A 21,553-nucleotide genomic window follows, 5' to 3' on the forward strand; every position below is an offset into this window, starting at 1 on the left:
TTCTTTCAATCCTGATCCAATTTTGTGGGGCCAGACCTATTGTTTAGGCTGGAATCTTTGATGAGATTATTTCCATGGAAACTGACCTCAATTGTGGATGTAACCTTTTGATTAGGTGGAGATGTAACTCTGCCCATTCAGGGTGGGTCTTGATTACTTTACCAGAGTCCTTTAAGAGGAGAGACATTTTGGAGATGCTTGGTATATGGACAGAGAAAGTTTAGATGCAGTTGTATGGAAATGCAGAATCCAGGAGATGCTAGGAGCTGAGAGAGCCATCAGAAGTTAGACAGGAACCAGAGCCTGGCAGACATTGCCATGTGCTTTTTCATGTAAGCTAAGAAACGAAACCCAGAGTTTTGCCCCAAAGCAGCTAAGTCAGGACCAATAGACACTTAGAGAGGAAGCCACTGGAATCAGAAGCACAAAGCAATGAATCGGGAGCAAGAATTGCAGTCACGTGCCTTTCCAGCTGACAGAGAAATCCCGAATGCCATTGACCTTTCTTTGGAGCCAAGGTATTTTTTCTCTGGAGGCCTTAGTATGGACATTTTTAAGGCCTTAGAAATGTAAACTTGTAACTTAATAAATCCCCTTTATAAGAGCCATTCTAGTTCTGGTATATTGCATTCTGGCAGCATTCGCAAACTGAAACAATAAGGACCTTAAATTTCTCTAAATTAATTAATTTCTCTAAAAATACTTATGAAAACCTGGAAGGCATCCATCCCTAATATCATGACTGAAATGATTAAAAACTTTGATTACCAAGATAAACTGATAAATTACCTAAAACTTTATAAAATTTGTTACTCTATGACTCTTCTTACTAAGGAGTCTTTTAAAAGTATGCAAATATATTATAAAAAAAAAAAGCAGCGGTTCCACCCTTTACCAAGGTCTACTCTATGGCTTGCCTTTCTCTGAATGCAGCCTTGCGGGACACAGGGGAGACCACCATTTTCTCAGCTCCATCCTCTCCAAGCATCAGGGCTGCACCCATGCTCTTTGCCATCTCTGGGGCACATACTCAACCCCTCCATGTGGTGGCAGCCTAGGCTCTCACCAATCCCCAAGGAGTGTGCTTCACCCTCTCTAAGGCCTGAGGTGGTACCACTCTCCACTGCAAGGAGGTAGAAGGCCCATCCTCTGCCTTTAGGGCAAACTTACTCTCTCCACATGCTTGGGTGGGTCCATTTTCCTAGCCGGACCTCAGCCTCCAAGCTTCTGCCTCTGCAGTTATTTTATCCTCACATTGTCCCATTTCTGAGTTCCCTAGTCCAGACTGGAAGCAGCTCTGTTTATACAGGTCTCACAGCACTCTTGTTGGCTTCCTATATAGTAGGGGAGGATTATACCCATCAGACAGAAGGAGTTTTCACAGATCCTTCCTGGATAACTCCATCTCCAATCCTGGCTTTTTCTTAAATGGCTGGTGTCAGGTCTCAGAAAATAAAACGATGTACAAAATGGATTCTGTGACATGGGGGCGCCCTTCAGTTTCTCTCCCTCAGCAGCTCCTCTGACAGTATCTGATGTGCCGGCAAGATAGACGAGCATAGATGTGCCAATGCCCCACCTTCCAGAGGCCAAACCAGATAACCATGAGCATGAAGTCATGCTCTGCACCAGCCTGATGTCTCCCAGTGATGCCTACAGTCTTTCCACACTCCTCACCTTGCTCCCTTTAAAAAAACTGGCCCCCAGAACTAAGATCAGAGCCTTCTCTTTCCTGTGCATTGGCTCTTACTCTGTTGCCTTCTCAGTAAACCTGGTATGCTTTGACTTGCTGTCGTGCTTGGATTCCTTAATGACTCTGTGCTCAACAGCTGGCTGGTTCCACATTTGGCTAAATCTTCACATGGGGCACTGTTCTCAGGGGTCTCCCTTCCTGGAAACCCAGAATTTTCCAGGTCATTAATTTCTGGTTTCTTTGTACACAAGAGTTCAGTTCTCAGCTTACCTCTTTCCTGTCGCACTTCACAATAAGCTGTGAGGAGAAACCAGGCTGCACTTTCCACATTTAATTTGGAAATCTCTCCTGTTAAATAGCCAAGTTTCAAGGCTTTTAAAATCTGCCTTCCAGCCAAAGCCACTAGTCAATTTTGCCAGATTGTCTACCATTTTAAAACAAGTATCTCCTTCCTTCCAGTCTGCAATAACGCACACCTCATTTCTGTCAAAGGCCTTATCTGGGGCATCCCTAAGAGTACACATTTCTACCAACAGTCTCTTCAAAGCAATTTAGGCCTTCTCTGTCAGGTTCCTTACAATGCCTCCAAAATCTTCCCATTATCCATTTAAAAAGCCACTCCAACATTTTTGGTATTTGCAAACTGCAGCAGCACCCCTCTCCTCTGGTACCAAAATCTGCTCTAGTTTGCTAGCTGCCGGAAAGCAATATACCAGAAACAGAATGGCTTTTAGAAAGGGGAATTTAATAAATGGCTAGTTTACAGTTCTATGGCCGAGAAAATGTCCCAATTAAAACAAGACCATAAAAATGTCCAAATTAAGGTGCCAAGAAGAGGTTACCTTCACTCAAAAAAGGCTGATGGGTTCAGTGTTTCTCTCTCAACTGGGAAGGCATGTGGTGAACATGGCGACAGTCTGCTAGCTTTCTCTCCCAGCTTCTGTTTCACGAAGCTCCCCCAGGGGTGTTCTTCATCTCCAAACGTCCCTGGCTGGTGGACTCTGTGGTTCTCTCATCCTCGCAGCGCTGCTCGGCTCTGCTGTGGCTTTCTCGTGGATCCAAAAAGGGACTCTTTCCAAAATGTTTCCTCTTTTAAAGGATGAATGGGTGGAGTCACAACTTCATGGAAGCTATCTGATCAAAAGTTACCACCCACAACTTGGTGGGTCACAGCTCCATGGGAACAATCAAAATGCTCCCAGCCAGCAGTATTGAATGAGGATTAAAGTACAAGGCTTTTCTGAGGTCTACCGCAGATTCAAACTGGCACAATCCAGTTTTCCAGCATTTTTGGACTTTGCAAATCACAGCATCCCACTTCTCCGGTGCCGAAATCTGTTTCAGTTTGCTAAAGCTGCCAGATTTCAATATACCAGAAATGTGTTGGCTTTTTAAAAGGGGATTTATTAGGTTACAAAATTACAGTTCTAAGACTATGACAAGTCTGAATTAAGGCATCACAACAAGGACACCTTCTCTCAAGAAAAGCTGATGACATCCAGGGTTCCTCTTTATATGGAAAGGTATGTGGTGATGTCCACGTCCTTCTCTCCTGGCTCCTGATTTCAAAATGTCCCTCTCTCTCCAAAATGTCTCTGGGCATTTTATCTCTAAGCACCTCTGAGCTCTCTTAGTTTCATCTGTCTTTTATCCTCTCATAGAGGACTCCAGCAAGGATTGAAACCCATCTTGAATGGGCTAGGTCATATCTCCCTGGAAACAACCTAATCAAAACGTCCTACCCAACAATAGGCTTGCTTCCCCAAGATTGGATTAAAAGGACATAGCTTTTCTGGTACAAAACAGGTTCAAATTAGCACAAGGGGTGTCAACATTATGGGGTGATGGAATCCAAATGGTTAATATACTTGGAGAGACTAGCACCTCTGTGTTTCAGGGCTTATCTGGCATAAGAGAACTCTGGAGGTTTTAAGATTCTGAAAAAATAAACTTAATAAGTACAACTTTTATAGAGTCTTAGATAGAGCCTAGGGTATTCTTTAGGGTTTTCAGGAATATTGTTAGTTGGGACTTGGCAAACAATAGCAATTAGCAATATCTAGCTGAAATTTGCATAGGAGTAATCTCCAGAATAGACTCTCCACTCTGTTTGAAAACTCTTAGCCACTGATACCTTATTTTGTTACATTTCTTTTCCCTCTTTTGTTCAGATAGGCATTGTCAATCCCACAGTACCAGGACAGGTCTCATCCCTGGGATTCATGTCCCATGTTGCCAAGGAGACTTACACCCCTGAAAGTTTTGACCCACATCATGGGGAGAGTAGTGAGTTTATTTGTAGAGTTTGACTTAGAGAGAGGCCACATCTGAGCAACAAAAGAGGTTCTCTGGGGGTGCCTCTTAGGCATAATTATAGGTAGGCTTAGCTTCATCACTATAGAAATAAGTTTCATAAGTGCAAGCCTCAAGATTGAGGTTTGGCTTATTAAATTAGGAGTTATAATGCTTGATAGAATATCAGGAATTTCCCAGGTGGGGAAATTTAATAGTTCAATTTTTTTTTTCCAATCCCTCAATGGATTTGTAATTCAGGTATTTTTAATTCAGTAAATATGTGCTTAGAATACTTTGCCAGCTCTCTCTTATTTTTATGTGTGTCATTCCTTCTGCCTTATACTCATTTATCTCCTTTCCAAACTTGGCTAACTGTTTTTTCAAAATTCACTTCAAGCTCACCTACTGGGGGACAGTTCTTTTTTCTGAACTGAATTGTGCTCCAGCTCTCTGCTTTGAGAGCATGCCATGAGTAACATTTGTCACATCATTTTGTAATTGTTTATCTTTCTCTCAAGACTGTGAATTCCCTAATACTCACTAAAATGTAATATTTCTTTCATTTATGCATCTTCAGTGCCCAGCCCAATATTTGGACATGGCAAGTGCTCAGTTTTTCTTGTCTGAATTGAATAAAGTAAAGAAATACATTTTGTGAACATTAAAAATAAAGTCAATAATACATTTATTAGATCCTACTATTTCAAAAACCTGAAAACCATAAAGATTATATATATTTTTAGTATATTATTGACTTAATAAATCAGATGTTTATTTCTTGATTTAGGTATTTACTGTTGGTAGAATTTGTGCCAATCGTACCAGAATTTACCATAAACTGAAACATTTTAAATTCAAGCTGTACCAGGAATGTTGCTCCATTGCAAAGACAGAAGAAATTGAGGATGAACAGGTTAAAGAAACAGTGGAAAGAATTTTCAGGCAATCAAAAGAAAGTGGCTGGATTAAAGAGGTAAGGTGAACATATGTGCCATTTATTTCAATATATTCTGGAGCCTCAATATGATCTGCAAAAGAATTCAGATGGTTAGAAGAAAGTGAAATTTGAAGGAGACTCTCTCCTCTCTCTGACTGAATTTTTTCTTCTCCCACCCATTCCTTTCATGCCTCTCATTGTCCTACCCTGAATAGATGGCCAGATAGTCTGTGCATTCACTGAGCTCATCAGATAAATTTTAATAAGCAGTAATTTTCCCCCTTTAATAAGAAATCCTCTTTCCTTTCACTGTCACATATCTACTATTCCTTAACATATATATTAAATCCCCATATTTTCTTTGAGAAGTATAGGTCTCACCTCTGCTTTTCCTATTCTTTAGAACAGTTCTTGTGACCTGAGAAAGAAGAAGCACCTGGTGCCAGTCTGAAGAAAGGATCATAGCTGCCAATTCTGTGACCCACATCCTCTTCTTGAGGATGTGGAACTGGGCAGTGAGCACTGTAATAAGACCAAGTGGGGAATACAGAGGTTTCAGGCCGCAGCACTGATTTTTATTCTCCCATGTCTTGTTGATCACTAAATCTGATCAGGGATAAATTGGGTGTTTTGAAGAGTGCACTCATTTCCCAAAGATCTACTGGCAGCTTATAAGCTCTAGTCTGCTATCAGAGCTTTTAGAATTGTTTATCGTGCATGGAAAGAATGCTATATCATTCCAATCTTCCAAAACAAGTTGTTAAATGAATGTGCGAGAGAGAACATTTGTTTGATATTAGTAGGTAACAAATATCAGGAGTATTTTTACTCTTAAAATAAAAATTAAATCCTGGCCTAAAATCCATTGCCTGGGTTGTATCTTAAGAAAACCTGTAAGATAAAAAAATTTAAAAAGAAAGCAAGAGACCTTGATTGAGGAATAAAATTATGAGCAAAAGAAAAGAAGAAGAACAACAGAATGACTTCTTTAAAAATATCATGTTCAGTAGAGTTATCCTATGTCTAGAGAAAATCATCCCTGTTAATTTTCCCTTTTGACAATCATCCTCCCACTTGAACTACACCCGGTGATCTCCTTACCTGCCCCCCACATATTGACCCTTAAGTTGTCTTTTTCTCATTTTATTGTCTTCACATTTTTATCTTTTACTTTGCCTGCTCTTCTCCTACTCCCAGTCTTTTTCTTCATCTTTCTTTCCCCATGCTTTTCCATTTGATTAGGAGACAGCCATCACTTATCCAGTATCCCTGTCTTTATTTCCCGAGACAACATTAAATTCTTTAATGTTTTATCAGTGCATTTAAATGACCAACCCTCTAGTGGAGTTGAAAAATGTGTTGGGCACATACATTTATAAAGAAATGGTATAGAAATTTATAAGCCAGGTATAGAGAAGTCACTGTGCATTTATTATGTATTAATTGCTAATATGTAATATATATGGGAGAACATTAAACTTGAAGTGAAAAATAAAAAGCATTTCCAAATCTTGTATAGAAAAAGCTTAACAATGTTTGGGACAACAGAAAGGCCCAAGATAAGGGAAAGAATGCCAAATATATTATACCTAAAAAATAATAGCATTGAATGTTGAAGGTATATCAAGGTTGTGTATCTTGGGGACAGTATGCACATTTTTTCACATAAGAATACCAAAGAGTTTCATTTTCTTTTTGAGTTCTCTCCTACTTAAAAAAATTAGTTCCCATAGACTTTCTGAAAAGATTTCCTAGAAAGCATAGATGGTTATAATCAATATAAACCCATTTACAGTTTTTTGTGCTGTAATCAAATTTCATAATTTGTCAAGTGCTCTGGCATTTCTCAGCTTGGCTCTGTTCATCCCCCTCTCTCTCCCACTCATGTTTTTGGGGTATAGCACCACATGCATTCTTCTGATGCACCCCTTCTCTTTGGCTGCAGTCTCATGGCCACGGTACGTTAATTCTTTAGAATGCCTGGGGTTCTGTGCTGTTTGAATGCCTGTATCCTTGGCTCTGTCTGCTCTTACCTCCCAATGATATCAACCCCTTTTTTGCTTTACATAACCTATTTGTTCTTGACTTTCCTCCCCCAACTTGTGTTTGACATTTTCTTTGCCCCTTTTCCGCCTTTTCTTCCTTCAAAGTCCTTTTTTACACTATATCACAATATTCTCAGTACTTCTTCCCAAAGACATGCCAACTTAGATTGACTGCATTCTTCTTTTTCTTCCTCCGAGCCCTTGAACTGGTATGATCTGTTTTTAATCTAATGATATTAAAGTGGTAGGAGCAACTCAAGTGTAGAAAAGAACAAATACTAGGAGAATTATAGTAAAATCAATATGTAATATAAATATAGTGACAATATATATTTCATTCTAAAATAAAGCTGAAGAACATACTATAATATGCCACTAGCAAAATTCTAACAAGTTCTTTTTTTATTTCATTAAGAAGAAATTGCATTTGATGATGAGATTTTCAGAGAAGTTTTTGAAAAGTTGCTAGATAATGGGTACATGAGAACCAGGAAGTGAAAAAAGTATGTCAATAGAAGTATCAGGTTTCAGTTTTACAGTTGCATTTGAAGTGATATTTAAACATAACGTACAAATTCTGTTACCTACGTAAGAATGGTAAATTGTAATCAAATTTCCCTCCCCTTCCAGAAACACTTGTTCTCTTCTCTCCCTGACCCCTACCTTTAAATTTATTTTAACTTACCCTTTTCTTCCACCCCTTAAGCTGTATTTTTTAAAACCTGACCTTAAACTACCTATATATATCATGCAGATATTATATATAAATGTATTTCTAAATAGACATAGGGCGAGAAACTGGTCACAAGCAGGGGATGGAGGGTAGGAAAGCATTTCTGCTAACTGCTTTTTGAATTGTGTAGCATTTTTAAATTAATTTTTAAATTTAAAAAACTATATAACAACAAACGAACGGAAACATTCTTAACTTTTGATCATTCCATTCTACATATATAATCAGTAATTCACAGTATCATCACATAGTTGCATATTCATCATCATGATCATTTCTTAGAACATTTGCATCAATTCAGGAAAAGAAATAAAGACAACAGAAAAAAATTCATACATACCATACCCCTTACCCCTCCCTTTCATTGATCACTAGCATTTCAAACTAAATTTATTTTAACATTTGTTCCCCCATTATTTATCTTTATTCCATATGTTTTACTCGTCTGTTGATAAGGTAGATAAAAGGAGCATCAGACACAAGGTTTTCACAATCACACAGGCACATTGTGAAAGCTATATCATTATACAATCATCTTCAAGAAACATGGCTACTGGAACACAGCTCTACATTTCAGGCAATTCCCTCCAGCCTCTCCATTACGTCTTGACTAATAGGGTGATATCTATTTAATGCTAAGAGTAACCTCCAGAATAACCTCTCAACTCTGTTAGGAATCTCTCAGCCATTGACACTTATATTTTGTCTCATTTCACTCCTCTCCCTTTTGTGAATTTTATACCATTTTTAAAATAAACTTTATTAAGGAACCATTTATATGTAATAAACTGCTTCCATTTAAAATGTACAGTTCAATGAGTTTTGGCAATTTTATATACACATAACAAACATTTCAATTAAGCTTTAGAGCATTATTATCCCAAAATGTTTCTTCTGCTCCTATACAATATTCTCCCATCACCTAACACAAGCACCTATTGATCTGATTTCTGTCATTATAGATTATATCTGCCTGCTACACAACTTCATATAAATCAAATGATACAGTCTGTATTCTTTTGTGTCTGGTTTCTATTGGCATCATAATATTTTTTAGATTCATTCATGTGGTTGCATGTATAATAGTAGTTCATTCCTTATTATTGCTGACTAGTATTCTACTGAATAAATATACCGTGGTATGTTTTTTCCTTCACCTGTTGATGGGCATTTGAACTGTGAATAAAGCCACTATGAATAGTTGTGGGGAAAAAAAAAAGCTACCTATATCAGAATCACCTAAAATTATGTGGAAAGTGCTTACTGTAATCCCTGGTCCCACTTCTTACCAACTGAATGAGATTTCTTGGAGGTGTTCAACACCTATTGTTTTAACAAATCAGATGATTCTTGAGAAAATTAGGACTGAGGACTACCATTTAAAAGTCCAAGTTGCACTAGGTTCTATCCTCAACCTGACCTGTCTAATCTCTCTTCCTTGGCACATTCACACTTTTTTTAGTAACTTCTACTTCTGGTTGTAAGACTCCAAATTCCCTTTATTTTCTAAGCTCTCTCCCATACTCCATTCCTACAGTTCTGTTTCCATTAACAGGTCTCTGGCATGGTAAGAGAAATCTTCATGTAATTAAACTCCACACTCTCCAAATTTTTAGTAAAGAACTGTGAACAGAATCTTTAGATAGAGAGTAATGGCTATGTGATGCTAACTGCTGTCATTCTGAGTTTCACTTCCCTTTAGAGTTTTTTCTTTTTTTACTTCAATGCTGTGCCCCACCCCCACCCTTTAAATCTGGAAACAGCATTAAATGAGGGTTAAAAGCATGGATTTGGTATTTACTCAACCACTTACTAGTAGTAGAACTTTGGGGCAAGTTACTTTATTTCTCTAAGCCTAAGTCTTCTCATCTGTAAAATAGGAACAAAAACAATAATAATAGAGTTTTAATTGTGGAAATTAAATGAGATAGCACATTTTAAGCATTTAGTCTTAGTCCAGGACCTAGCACATAGTAAGTGATCATTAAATTTTAGCTGTTATAGTTACTAAAGCAAGAATAATGTTTCCTTTCCTTAAAGTATAGCTGAAATAGATTATACTTTTCCAAAAGAAATGTACTAAATAAGAGAAAAAAAGAATATAAAGAAAGATAATACAGAAATCCTAGAAGTAGACAAATACTTAAAAGTACAGGTTTAATCCTAGAGTCTATATCTTAAAACGTGTCTGAGTACTAGGCCAAGAGAATCCTTAAATAATCCATAGGCTATGTTCTTTTCTTCATTCTCTCCAGAGGAGGTGATTTAGGCACAGAGATATGGGGTAATAAAGGGGTTTCATAAAGAAAAATGCATTCTTCACATATCCTATCACCACGAAATAGACTCAGCAGCATCTTTTCTCACCCTGTTGGCGTGAGAGTTCATAAGTAGAGTCAAGAAACTACTGGATCATTTAATCTCCTCATTTGAAGTAACTTTCCTTTTAAGCACCTTGAACTCTGCATGCTCGAAATTGAACTCATTTATCTCATCCCCTCCCTCAACATGCCTAAGACGTAGCCCTGCCATTATTCTCCTACTCTCTCAACTCTGAAATCCCCAAATCATCTTTGACTCCTCTCAACTGGTTCTATCCTGCTCTTTACTCTCCATCTTCATTACTATCACTCAAATTTGGGCCCTCATTACCTGAATTATCAACTCATAACCAGTCAACAGATTATTCTAGACATGGCTGTTTTACCAATTTTCTTAAAATAAATTTCAGATCATGTCAGTACCTGGTCAGAAACCTTAGTAGCAGCTTTCCATGGCCTGTCAAATTATTGTTAAACTGCTTAATCTAGCATTTCATACATTTTATTCTCTAAACTCAAATCTTTTTGGTTCAGTTTTAACTTTCTCTGTTTCTATAAAACATGTCAGATTATAGTAAAATTTCATACTTTCTTGTCTTGCCACTCTTGGATGGATTGTTATATCTTACAGAAAACTCTCCCCATCAAATCTCTGCCTACCAAGTCTTTTTCTCCCAGCCTACAGACAGCTTAAATACCATTCTTCCATAAAGTCTTTCCTGTTCACCTCAGCTAACCATGATCTCCCTTCTGAACTCCCATAACACAGTGTCTGTTCTTCTCTGTAGCACATATTATTGATTATCATTAGTTTATATTGCTATTAAACTGTTCTCCATAGGGTCAGGGAAAGTATCTTATTTTTCTTGTATGTAAGTAATCATTAGCAGAGTATTTGGTATGTATTATGTATTCAGCACATTTTTGTTGAGTAAATTATTAAAGTTGTTATATTCCAAGTGTGATAATAGAAAAATTGCAACTTGCAAGATAGTTATTTAAATAACAGCCCAGTTTGATCTCATTTCAGTGCTTTCTATGAATTAGAAATGAGATCTATGAATTTAAGTCTCAGTATATAATACAAAGATTTTTGTTCACAATAATCATGAAATGCACTTACTCCTGTTTCTATCTTTAGTTTGAAATGGTCTAGTTTATCTTCATTCTGTTAGAGTAAAATAACTTGCTTTTTTATTATATATGCAGAAATATGGTCAACTTGAAGAATATCTCAATTTTGCGGATTACTTTCAAGATGAGAAGTTTGACTGAATTGTAACAAATTTCCCTCAGAGAAGATTTTACTAAATCTTGTTAACGTAAAGATCATGAGTTTTGTTTCTCTATATCATGTGACATGTATTTCTGTATTTTATGATATCTTCATGGCAAAATATCTTGTTTAATACATCTTAATTTCCATGAACTTGACTCTAAATAAAAGTTTATCTCATATACAAAGAAAGTATAAGCTTAATAATTTTTAAGTCAGTAGATGTATTTTTAAATTATATAGCAATTACTTTATAGCAGATAGCAATTAAATGAGTTATTCATATCCTGACAGTTTAGTAGAAATATATTATATTTTTAAAATGTATTTAGTCTAACATATATGAGTATTTGTTGCTTAATTACTGCTCAAATGTTTTTATCACTCTTTTGCAGTATTAAATGAGCTTTACTAATATATTTTTCATTGCTATCATTATCTAAATCTGTGGTCTATAGAAAAAAAAACTCAACATATCATTCAGTTTAATTCCATTGCCTCAGAATCAGACTGTAACTTACTTGTTCCGAGTAGAGGAGTACCTTTTTCCTTCTCCGAAATTTCCCTTAGAAGTGGATTTTAGACCGCCAGAGTCTTTCAACTCACACTCACATTCAGGAATAATTTCATAGATATTTTTATGCTTTATAATGTTCTTTATTTTTCTATTCAACTTTGTCTAGATGTTAGTGATTAAGATATATTTTATTTATTTATATCCATAACTTTTCCCACATAAGTATATTTGTTAGGATCAGAAGATCTCAGAGAAATAATTTTAGCCAAAAATACATGAAAAGCATATTTTGACATCTGCATTACTTTTGTACATCAAATTTTCCACTTAATAAAGTAAAATGATCAGTTCCAGTTTGAACAGATGGGCCCTTGTATCTTCTATATCTTTACTTCTTAAAAGTGGTATACCACAGACTACACTGACCCTAGAAGAAATAAAAGACCTCAATAAACAATCACAAGAAAAGAGATTAAATCAGTCTTCAAAAACCTACCAACAAAGAAAAGCCTAGGACCAAATCACTTCACAGGTGAATTTTTCATATAGATGCAAAAGTCCTCAACATGATGCTTGCAGATCAAATCCAATAGGACATTGAAGGAATTATATATCATGAGCAAGTGGGTTTTATCAAGGTATGTAAGGATGGTTCAACACAAGAAAATCGATTAATGTAATACATCATATTAACAAAAGGAAAACCATATCATCTTGACCCAGAAAATGCATTTGACAAAATCCGGTATCACTTCTTGATAAAAACATACCAAAAGATAGAAATAGAAGAAAACTTCCTCAACACGATAAAGGGCATATATGAAAAACCCACAGCTAACATAATACTCAATGGTGAAAGAATAAAAGCTTTCCCTCTAAGATCAGGAATAAGATATGAATGCCCACAATCACAACTGTGTATTAAATGTGCTAGAAGTTCTAGCTAGAATAGTTAGGCAAGAAAAAGAAATGAAAGCATCCAAATTGGAAAGGAAAAAGTAAAACTTTCACTATTTGTAGATAACATGATTCTATATTAAGAAAGTCCCAAAAAACTAAAACAAAGCTACTAGAGCTAAGGAGTTCAGCAAAGTGGAGAGATACTTCAATACTCAAAACTCGGTAGCATTTCTACATGCTAGTAAGGAGCAATCAGGAAGAAATCAAGAAAAAAAAATCCATTTACAATTGCAAATAAAAGAATCTAGGAATAAATTTAACTAAGAATATAAAGGTCTTGTACACAGAGAACCCCAAAACATTGCTAAAAGAAATCAAAGAACTAAATAAATAGAAGGACAGCTCATGTTCCTAGATTGGTAAACTATCATTAAGCTGTCAGTTCTACTCAAATTGATTTAGAGTCAATCCCCAACAAAATTCCAACAGCCTGCTGTGTAAAAATGGAAAAGCCAATTATCAAATTTATTTGGAAGGGTAAGGGGGTCCAAATAGCCATAAACATCTTAAAAACAAAAGGACAAAGAAGACTCATGCTTCCTGACTTTGACACATACTACAAAGGTATAGTGGTCAAAATAGGGTGGTACTGGTATAAAGATAGACATAGTGGTTAACGGAATCAAATTGAGAGTTCACAAGTAGATGCTCACATCTATGGTCAGTTGACTTTTCAGAGGGCTGCCAAGTTCACCCAACTGAGACAGAAGTCTGTTCAACAATAGCTCTGGGAGAACTGGATATCCGTATACAAGAGCTGAAAGAGGATCCCCTATCTCACATCTTACGTGAAAATTAACTCAAAATGGATCAAAGACCTAAATAGAAGAGCCAGGACCATAGAATTCCTGCGAGAAAATGTAATGAAGCATCTTCAAGACTTTGTGGTTGGGTGGTTTCTTAGACTTTACACCCAAAGAACAGTCAATAAAAGAAGAGATAAATGGGACAGCCTCAAAATAGAAGACTTTTATGCTTCCAAGGACTTTGTAAAGAAGGTGGAAAGGCAACCTACTCAATGGGAGAAAATATTTAGAAACCATATATCTCATAAGAGTTTAATATCCAGAATATATAAAGAAATCTTACAACTCAACAGTAAAAAGAGAAACAACCCAATTTAAAAATGGACAAAAGACTTGAATAGACATTTTTCCAAAGAGGAAATGCAGATGGCTAAAAAAAGCACATAAAAAGATGCTCAACATCACTAGCTATCTGGGAATCAGGAAAATGTAAATCAATACCACAATGAGATAGCATTTAACAACTACCAGAATGGCCACTATTAAAAAAAAAAGAATAGAACTACAAGCGTTGAAGAGGAAGTGGAGAAATAGGAACACTTATTCTTCTATATGCTGGTAGGAATGTAGAATGGTACAGCTGCTGTGGAAGACAGTTTGGCAGGTCCTCAGAAGCTAAGTATAGAATTTTCATATGATCCAGCAATCCCACTGCTAGGTATATACACAGAAGTTAAATGAAAGCAGGGTTTGAACAGATACTTGCACACTGATTTCATAGCGGCATTATTCACAATTGTCGAAAGATGGAAACAACCCAAGTGTCCATCAACTGATGAATGGATAAATGTGGTATATACATATGATGGAATATTATTCAGCTGTAAGAAGAAATGAAGTCCTGATGCATGTGATGACATGGATTAAACACTGAGGACATTATGTCTAGTGAAATAAGCCAGACACAAAAGGACAACTATTGTATGATCTTACTAATATGAACAAATTATAATAAGCAAACTTAAGCAAACTTATGGTGTTAATATCTAGAATGTAGGTTAGCAGCAGATAGAATAAGGGCAGAGAAGGGAGCTGATGCTTAATTTATGCAGAACTTTTAATATGGTTCATTGTAAATACTTGGGAATGGACAGAGATGATAGTAGCACATTAATGTGAATATAATTAACAGCACTGAGCTGTGTGTGTCATTGTGATTGAAAGGGGAAGTTTAAGGTTGTGTATGTCACAAGGAAAGTTAGAGGATGAAACATGGGACTGTATAAAATAGTGAATCCTATTATGGACAATGAGTGAGGTTAATAGTCAAACATAAGAATGTTCTTCCATGAACTAGAACAAATGTACATCACTATTCGTAGGTGTTAATAATAGAATGGTATATGGGGAAATAAATCTAATGGAAACTATGGACTGTAGTTAATATGCTTTCATCAGTCATAACCAAGATACCACACCAATGCTAAGTGTCAATAATAAAGCAATATAAAGGGGTATGGGTTATTCTTTCATCAGTCATAACCAAGATACCACACCAATGCTAAGTGTCAATAATAAAGCAATATAAAGGGGTATGGGTTTTTTTTTATTTGAACAATGAAAATGTTCTAAAATTAATTGTGTGATGAATGCACAAGTCTGTGAGAGTCTTTGTACACTTTGGATGGATTGTATGACGTGAATAAAACTGCTTTTTTTTTTTTTTAATGTTGTTCTAGTTGGATCTACTCTACTGTGGAATTTTAGGTGCATGTTTCTTACTGGAAGTATTGGTTGAACACGTCCTTAACTATTTTATGGCTTATGGCATGGACCTCAGTGTATGTACATAGAAAAAGGCTAGATTTTATTAAGTTCTTACATTAAAATTACTTAATATTTTATGCAATTGATTGCCTAAGGTTATCCATATTATTTTAAACAAACTGGAAGGAAATAAAAAGCTCACAAAGTGCTGAAAATGTTGATGTTTAATGTGTGGAGTGCATACCTTTTTCAAAAGTGTAAAATAGAAATTTCAGTCCCAAATTTCTATCATTCTTATTCTTCTGTGGCATATGGAGATAATCCTTAACCAAATTCCAGGGAATAAAAATGAAGTCAGAGTTGAAAGGTAAAGATGAAGTGACAATGTCAAGAAAGAAGCAAGGCAGAGTTAAAGAAGTGATAAATCAAGTTGGCAGGTGAAGGATCATGGATGACTACGAAAAGGAAGGCCAGAGAAAATGAAAGAGAATGATCTTTAAAGTGTCTCTGATGACCTTGAAAGCAGTACTTCTCATATGTGTTGCAACACATATGACTGAGATAGCTGAAGAATGAAAGAGTTTCAGTTGGAGAGATTTTTATCTGTCATTCTTAATAGGATTCCTTTCATGTTTAAATTAAGGTACTAATGATTCCAGGGACTGATGATGTGCATGGAACCAGTTCTTAGGTCAGGCATCTTGTTGGTTTAAAGCCCTTTTCCTGTTAAAACACATTCTAGCTGTTGATCAGGAAATGCTAATAGGCACTTTTCCTGATGTCTGAGGTTACTGCAACAGAGCAAACTACTTCAGTGGGTGTTTGGAGAATACAGGAGGTTTTAGATACATGACACCAAAAGAATGGCAAAGAGATGTTTGAAAGTGAGAACATGGGTTAAGGACCAAATGTAAGAAGTCTGTAAAAATACTGAAATGTTGACAAAATAGAATTAGCCTTTACACATTATTTATGATATTATCACCAACAATATCATTAAACACTAAAAAAAAATAGTTTGTGAGCTTAAATATCTTAAACATGTCTGAATTTTTTACTATAGGGTCTTAGATGCTTTAGTGTTAGGTAGCTATGGAGAGTAGAGATGATGAGAAAGAAATGAATAAGTAGAAGAGAAGTAATGCTTGAAATAATTCCCATGTCTTTTAGAAGCTTCAGGGTCCTGAGAAAGGGGACAATACCATAAAAGGGGAAAAGTAAGGGAAAAGCAAATACTTATTTGAAAGGCACTTGGATGTAATTAGCCACGTTTCCTGGTGTGCTTTCTACCTTATTCAGGGGAGTAGTTCCATATAGGCTAGTCTACTTTACTCCATTTTATTAACTTATTCCTTACAAGAATTATACTACTTGCCTAGACTCTAGAGTGTTGACTGAGGGGTAAATGTCTCCCTGGAGCAAATTTGAGATAGTCTGACTACCCTATAACTCTTTTCACACTTTGAAACTGTAAGCCCAGTGATAAAGAGAAGTATAATTTTGAAGTCAGTCTTGAGTTTGAATCCTTACCTATTATTTCCTAGCTACATGACCTGGAACAAGCAATTTAATTTCTGTGAGCCTGTTTCCTCACTTATAAAATAGGATTAAAAATACCTATTTGTTAAGATTGTGGGTTATGGAAGATCCTATATGGTAAGCACTGTGCCTAAAACAGTTATTGTTTAATAGCAACTGATGTGAATGGAGAGGGATGTTGATGGTAATTAGGTCAATTTGAGATTAAGTGGTTGCATAAGGGTAATTGTGAGATCCTCCAAATAAGAGCTCAAAGCTTCTGGACTATAGTATGAAAATATTTTAAATGCCTGCTTTATAATTTTTAAAGATGTATGCAAGTCACAGAAATGAAAGCTTTTATCATTTAGGAATAGCTAATTAGACAAAGAACTTCATGTTATTAAACAAAGTCCATTATACTACAGGGATGTGGAGTGAACAGTAAGCTTTAAATTGAAATATTGCATTTTTCCTTCTATCAAGTATAATTTCTGATAAAGTAAAGTATCCATAGTAATAGAAGACAATGTCTAATGAATATAACTTTAAAAATATATACATAATGGTCAAAACTCCTTCATCTTTTTATGACACCTCATGACAACTTGAATGAGAGAGTTCTCCATTCATATTTTGCATACTTTACAAATACACATTTCTGCCTTTCTCCACATGAGGGGTGAGAAACTTAACCTTGGAAGGGACAGTAGAAGTACTTTCAATGAAAAATTTTAAAGTTACATTTCTTCAGAGTGCACTTGTCCCCATTTTCAAACTAATATTCTAGGATTTGTGAAAATAAAATGGAGTAAAATTTGTGAAAATAAAATATAAGGAACTAAATTTTAAATAAATCTAGTCTTAAAATGTCTGCCTTGATTTTTCCCATTGATTTCTATCCATAGCTCAATTTGAAGCAGGACCATGTTACTGAAATGCGAGAGCTGATTTAATTTAATGAAACTTCATTACTTGAGACCTCAACTCCAAATAACTTCCAAGTTAGGATACCAGAGTTTTATTGTACTGACTACCACAATATTGTGCTCACCTTAATTTATTCTGCATAATTGATATGACAAGCAGAATTCACTCTGTTTGATATCTTAAATGTAGATCATCTGAAGATGAGGAGACAGTGGTCTGTGTAAGGGATTTATTTGATTTGTGTTGTTAAACTTTTGGAAAATCAACTGCTCAACTGCTGCGTATTGATTTTCCTTATGATATGTAAACCAGATAGTTATGTATACCTCAGACATTGCATTTGGTTTGTCAAATGCAATCTTTTCAAAGAAAAACAAATCTTTTATTAGTTTACTTCTAGAACTAGTATATCATTCTCACAAAATATTTTACTTACCCCTTGTGATTTCCTACAGACACCTGCCTGCCCTTTAGGAGGTAATGATGTGGATCTCCCTTCCTCTTGCCACCAACCCCCCCCCCCATACATATACAGTGCTCCTTATTATACTAATGAACAGTTCTTCAGTGCTTTCCCAGTTTTCACTAGGGTGTTCAGTGGTGTCATTTACAACATATTGAAAAATGAAAATGATATCCTCAGGGGGGCCATAATGTTTGTCTGAAAGGGAAAATACATTCCCTGGCCGGGAATTTCTTGAACACTTAGAGCTGTGAAATAGTTGTGTAGAGATTGGGGAATTTCCCCAGCCTTCCCCACTTCATCAAGCCTGAGGTTCAGCTGCTGGCTGTTGAGATGCGCAGGCTTTGGGATTTACCTCTTCAGCCACTGGGAGGCCCTCTGTTTCCCCTTTCCCCGGTGCCTGAGTGCAATTACTCACTCGTGCAGTGGCACCAGCCTTCCACCAGGGAGCTTCGAATAAGCTCTCCCGCCCTCCCCCTCCGCCCCCCCTCCCCATCTGCAGCTTGCTGGCTCTCTCTTTCTCCCTCTCTGTCTCTCTCTCTCTTTCTCTCCCTCTCCTATCAGAGCACAATGAAAGCCTGTGTATCGCCGTGACTCCGGGCAGCGGAGCCAGTGTCAGCAAAGCGGCTAACAACAGACGAGAAAGAGAAAGGAAAATACAAGCTACTTTTTTTTTTCCATCTATAAAGCGGAGCAATACAAGAGATAGAACCACATTGCTTATTGCGAGTTCAGACCCTCATATCCACTGGCCGGGAATGGAATGTACAAAAGTGGACAGAAAAGTGTCTGGACATGACTCGGTGCAATTTGCTGGAAGTTTGTAAGTTTGACCATCGTTTGTAAATTACTCTCGGAAGAGTTTGTCTCTCTTGATACTGTATTAGAATAGAGCCGGGGGGTGAGGCGTAGAAACGTAAGCGGGAAAGAAAAAATGTGTTGAAGGATCTCTCTTAGTGGCTAGCGACTTCAGATTGCTTTCATTTAAAGCTAGGAAACCTTAGAGGGAATGAGGATTTTGCCGGTGATTGGATTAGCCGAAGAAAAAAGCATGGTCCAAAAGTCCAATTACTGACATTGTTAACAATTGATAAGCTGTCTCCCTCTTTGGGGAGAAGACAACGTTCTACAGTACCCCAAAGAGAGAAAGCACCGGGAGCAAAGGGGAAGGGAGGAAAAATTAAAAGCCAAAAGACAGTTTCCTTTGATTTTTGTACGTTTTGTGACTTGAAGAATCTTCTGAAGCAGCACATTTTTTTTTAGCCTAAGAAAAAGTAAAGGATTACATAGTCCGTTGTTAGAAATGTGTTTCTACGCAGAAACATCCCCATAAAGAATTTTCTGAAACAAGTAGGTGAGGGGGAGTCCAGTTCTCTATTAATACCTCTCTCAATTCCTTTTCCGGGTCTGTTTCTGTATCTCCCCTGACAATTCCTGAATTCTTGATCTAACCCCCAGATCGTGTGTTTACAAAGTACCTAGTGGCTCTTGTCAGCTTGGTGGGGGAAAAAAATCCTCTAACTCTTTCCAACTTCTCCAGAGCTGTCAAACGCAATTAGAGTAAATTGATCAGGGTTTATGTCCAGCTTGTCTTCTCCAGTGGGTTTCTGTTCTTTCTCCCCACCCTTTTTTTTTTTTTTACTGGCGCCCCTCCCCCACACCTTCTCTACTGCTACCCCAACCTCTGAGGACCTCTATTCATGTGGCCTTGAACACTGAGCTCACATTGTCAAAACCAGATTTGCCTGCAATAGCTAGCAGTAGCCTCCTTCCACCTCACCATCCCAGAAGCAGCAATCATTGTGTCCAGTAAGATGGGGGACACAGCGCCCCCACAGGCCCCCGCAGGAGGGTTAGGGGGGGCCCCTGGGGCGGGGCTCCTTGGAGGGGGTTCAGTTACCCCGAGAGTGCACAGTGCTATCGTGGAGCGCCTCCGTGCTCGGATCGCCGTCTGCCGCCAGCACCACCTGAGTTGCGAAGGACGCTATGAACGTGGCCGGGCTGAAAGCTCAGACCGGGAAAGAGAGAGCACCTTGCAGCTCCTGAGCCTTGTACAGCATGGTCAGGGGGCAAGGAAGGCTGGCAAACACACCAAGGCCACCACCACCGCTGCCACCACGACAGCCCCTCCACCGCCCCCTGCTGCCCCACCTCCAGCCTCCCAAGCGGTCACAGCAGCAGCCCCACCGCCCCCACCAGACTATCACCATCACCACCAGCACCTGCTGAACAGTAGCAATAATGGCGGTGGTGGGATCAATGGGGAGCAGCAGCCACCGGCTTCGACTCCCGGGGACCAGAGGAACTCGGCCCTGATTGCGGTAAGGCCCCTGGTTTTCTCATGATTCTGGCTGTGGTGGTGTGGCCTTTTGTGAGGGTAGAGCTTGCATTGGCCTAACCTAGAGTGGTCAGCAGTGGAAAGGGCCAAGATGTCACCTGCCTACTTCAAAGGCCATTGGGCGTGTTGTCTATGTGGTTTTATACTCTGGCTCATCAAGTTCCGTGAGTGCTCCTTCATGGGTTTAACTCCATTGGTAGGCTACTTCTTAACTGGTGGGAAGCCTGAGTTTTCCAGGGACTTTCTGGGGTCCACAGCTTGTAGAAGAGGAGGGTACCAGCTGAGCCACTGAGGAAGGCCCTGTCTCAATGATGCTCCTGCTTTGGCTAGCCAGCTCTGATTAGACCAACAAGATATTCATCAGTTCTGAAAGCATATGTTGGCCCAGTTGATTTATATCAGTCTTCTCCTTCTTGCCCCATTACTCCTCCTCACTTTGACATGGTCCTATCTCTTTGGGATTAAACGAGTGTAAACAGCGGCCTGTACTGTAGAGCAAGTTCCCTGGGTGTCCAAAACAAGTTTTTGGAAAAATATCCCAAAGATAGACTGGTGAGAAAATATTTCCAAGAAGCCTACTCCCTGACTTGCTTTAGACACTGCCCACCCTCCCCCCAGCCCATCTTGCTTCTCTCATAGGCATACCAATCCAATAGTGCTGACCTATAGCATTCATTAAAGTGGGCAGGCACAAAGGGACTATTTCACAGATATCATCCTATAAAGTGCCTTGTCTTCAGCCACTTCTGGGGACAGGATATCAAACCCAAACGTTCTAATTAAGTTTCTGGCTTCAGGTTCTTCCTCAGAGACACAGACACTCCCCATCCAGAGGGAGGATCCTTTGACTCATTGGCTCTTGGTGCCAGTCTTGATTAGGTGACTGTCTGCCGTGTACAAGGCTTCCCCAGAAGCTGCTGGGCCAGTAGCCTCTGGATAGAAGGTGGAGCCCTGTCCTGCAGCCCTGCAGCCCTCCTCCATTCCTGACATCTGTGAGGTCCCTAAAGCTCTGTA

At 37.9% G+C, this 21,553-nt stretch overlaps 2 protein-coding genes across 10 annotated transcripts in view; both read left to right on the top strand.

Moving 5' to 3' along the window:
- The window catches only part of CCDC82 (coiled-coil domain containing 82), a 52,763-nt gene extending 37,245 nt beyond the window's left edge, over positions 1-15,518 (top strand). For 6 of the 9 annotated variants that reach the window (XM_077113184.1, XM_077113181.1, XM_077113179.1 and 3 more), the window contains 2 exons: positions 4,776-4,961; positions 11,234-15,518. In XM_077113184.1, the coding sequence (XP_076969299.1) occupies positions 4,776-4,961; positions 11,234-11,299 (252 nt within the window). In that variant the 3' untranslated portion in view covers positions 11,300-15,518. Of the gene's footprint in view, positions 1-4,775; positions 4,962-5,328; positions 8,433-11,233 lie in introns of those variants that run through there. The other 3 variants (XM_077113186.1, XM_077113185.1, XR_013156620.1) reach the window with 3 other exon arrangements.
- A 3,176-nt stretch (positions 15,519-18,694) lies between these two features.
- MAML2 (mastermind like transcriptional coactivator 2) overlaps positions 18,695-21,553 on the top strand; it is a 341,806-nt gene continuing 338,947 nt past the window's right edge. The window contains exon 1 of the mRNA XM_077113189.1: positions 18,695-20,522. Coding sequence (XP_076969304.1) covers positions 20,016-20,522 — 507 coding nt within the window. The 5' untranslated portion in view covers positions 18,695-20,015. The remainder of the gene's footprint in view (positions 20,523-21,553) is intronic.

Source organism: Tamandua tetradactyla, chromosome 8, assembly GCF_023851605.1.
Source record: "Tamandua tetradactyla isolate mTamTet1 chromosome 8, mTamTet1.pri, whole genome shotgun sequence".
Taxonomy (NCBI): domain Eukaryota; kingdom Metazoa; phylum Chordata; class Mammalia; order Pilosa; family Myrmecophagidae; genus Tamandua; species Tamandua tetradactyla.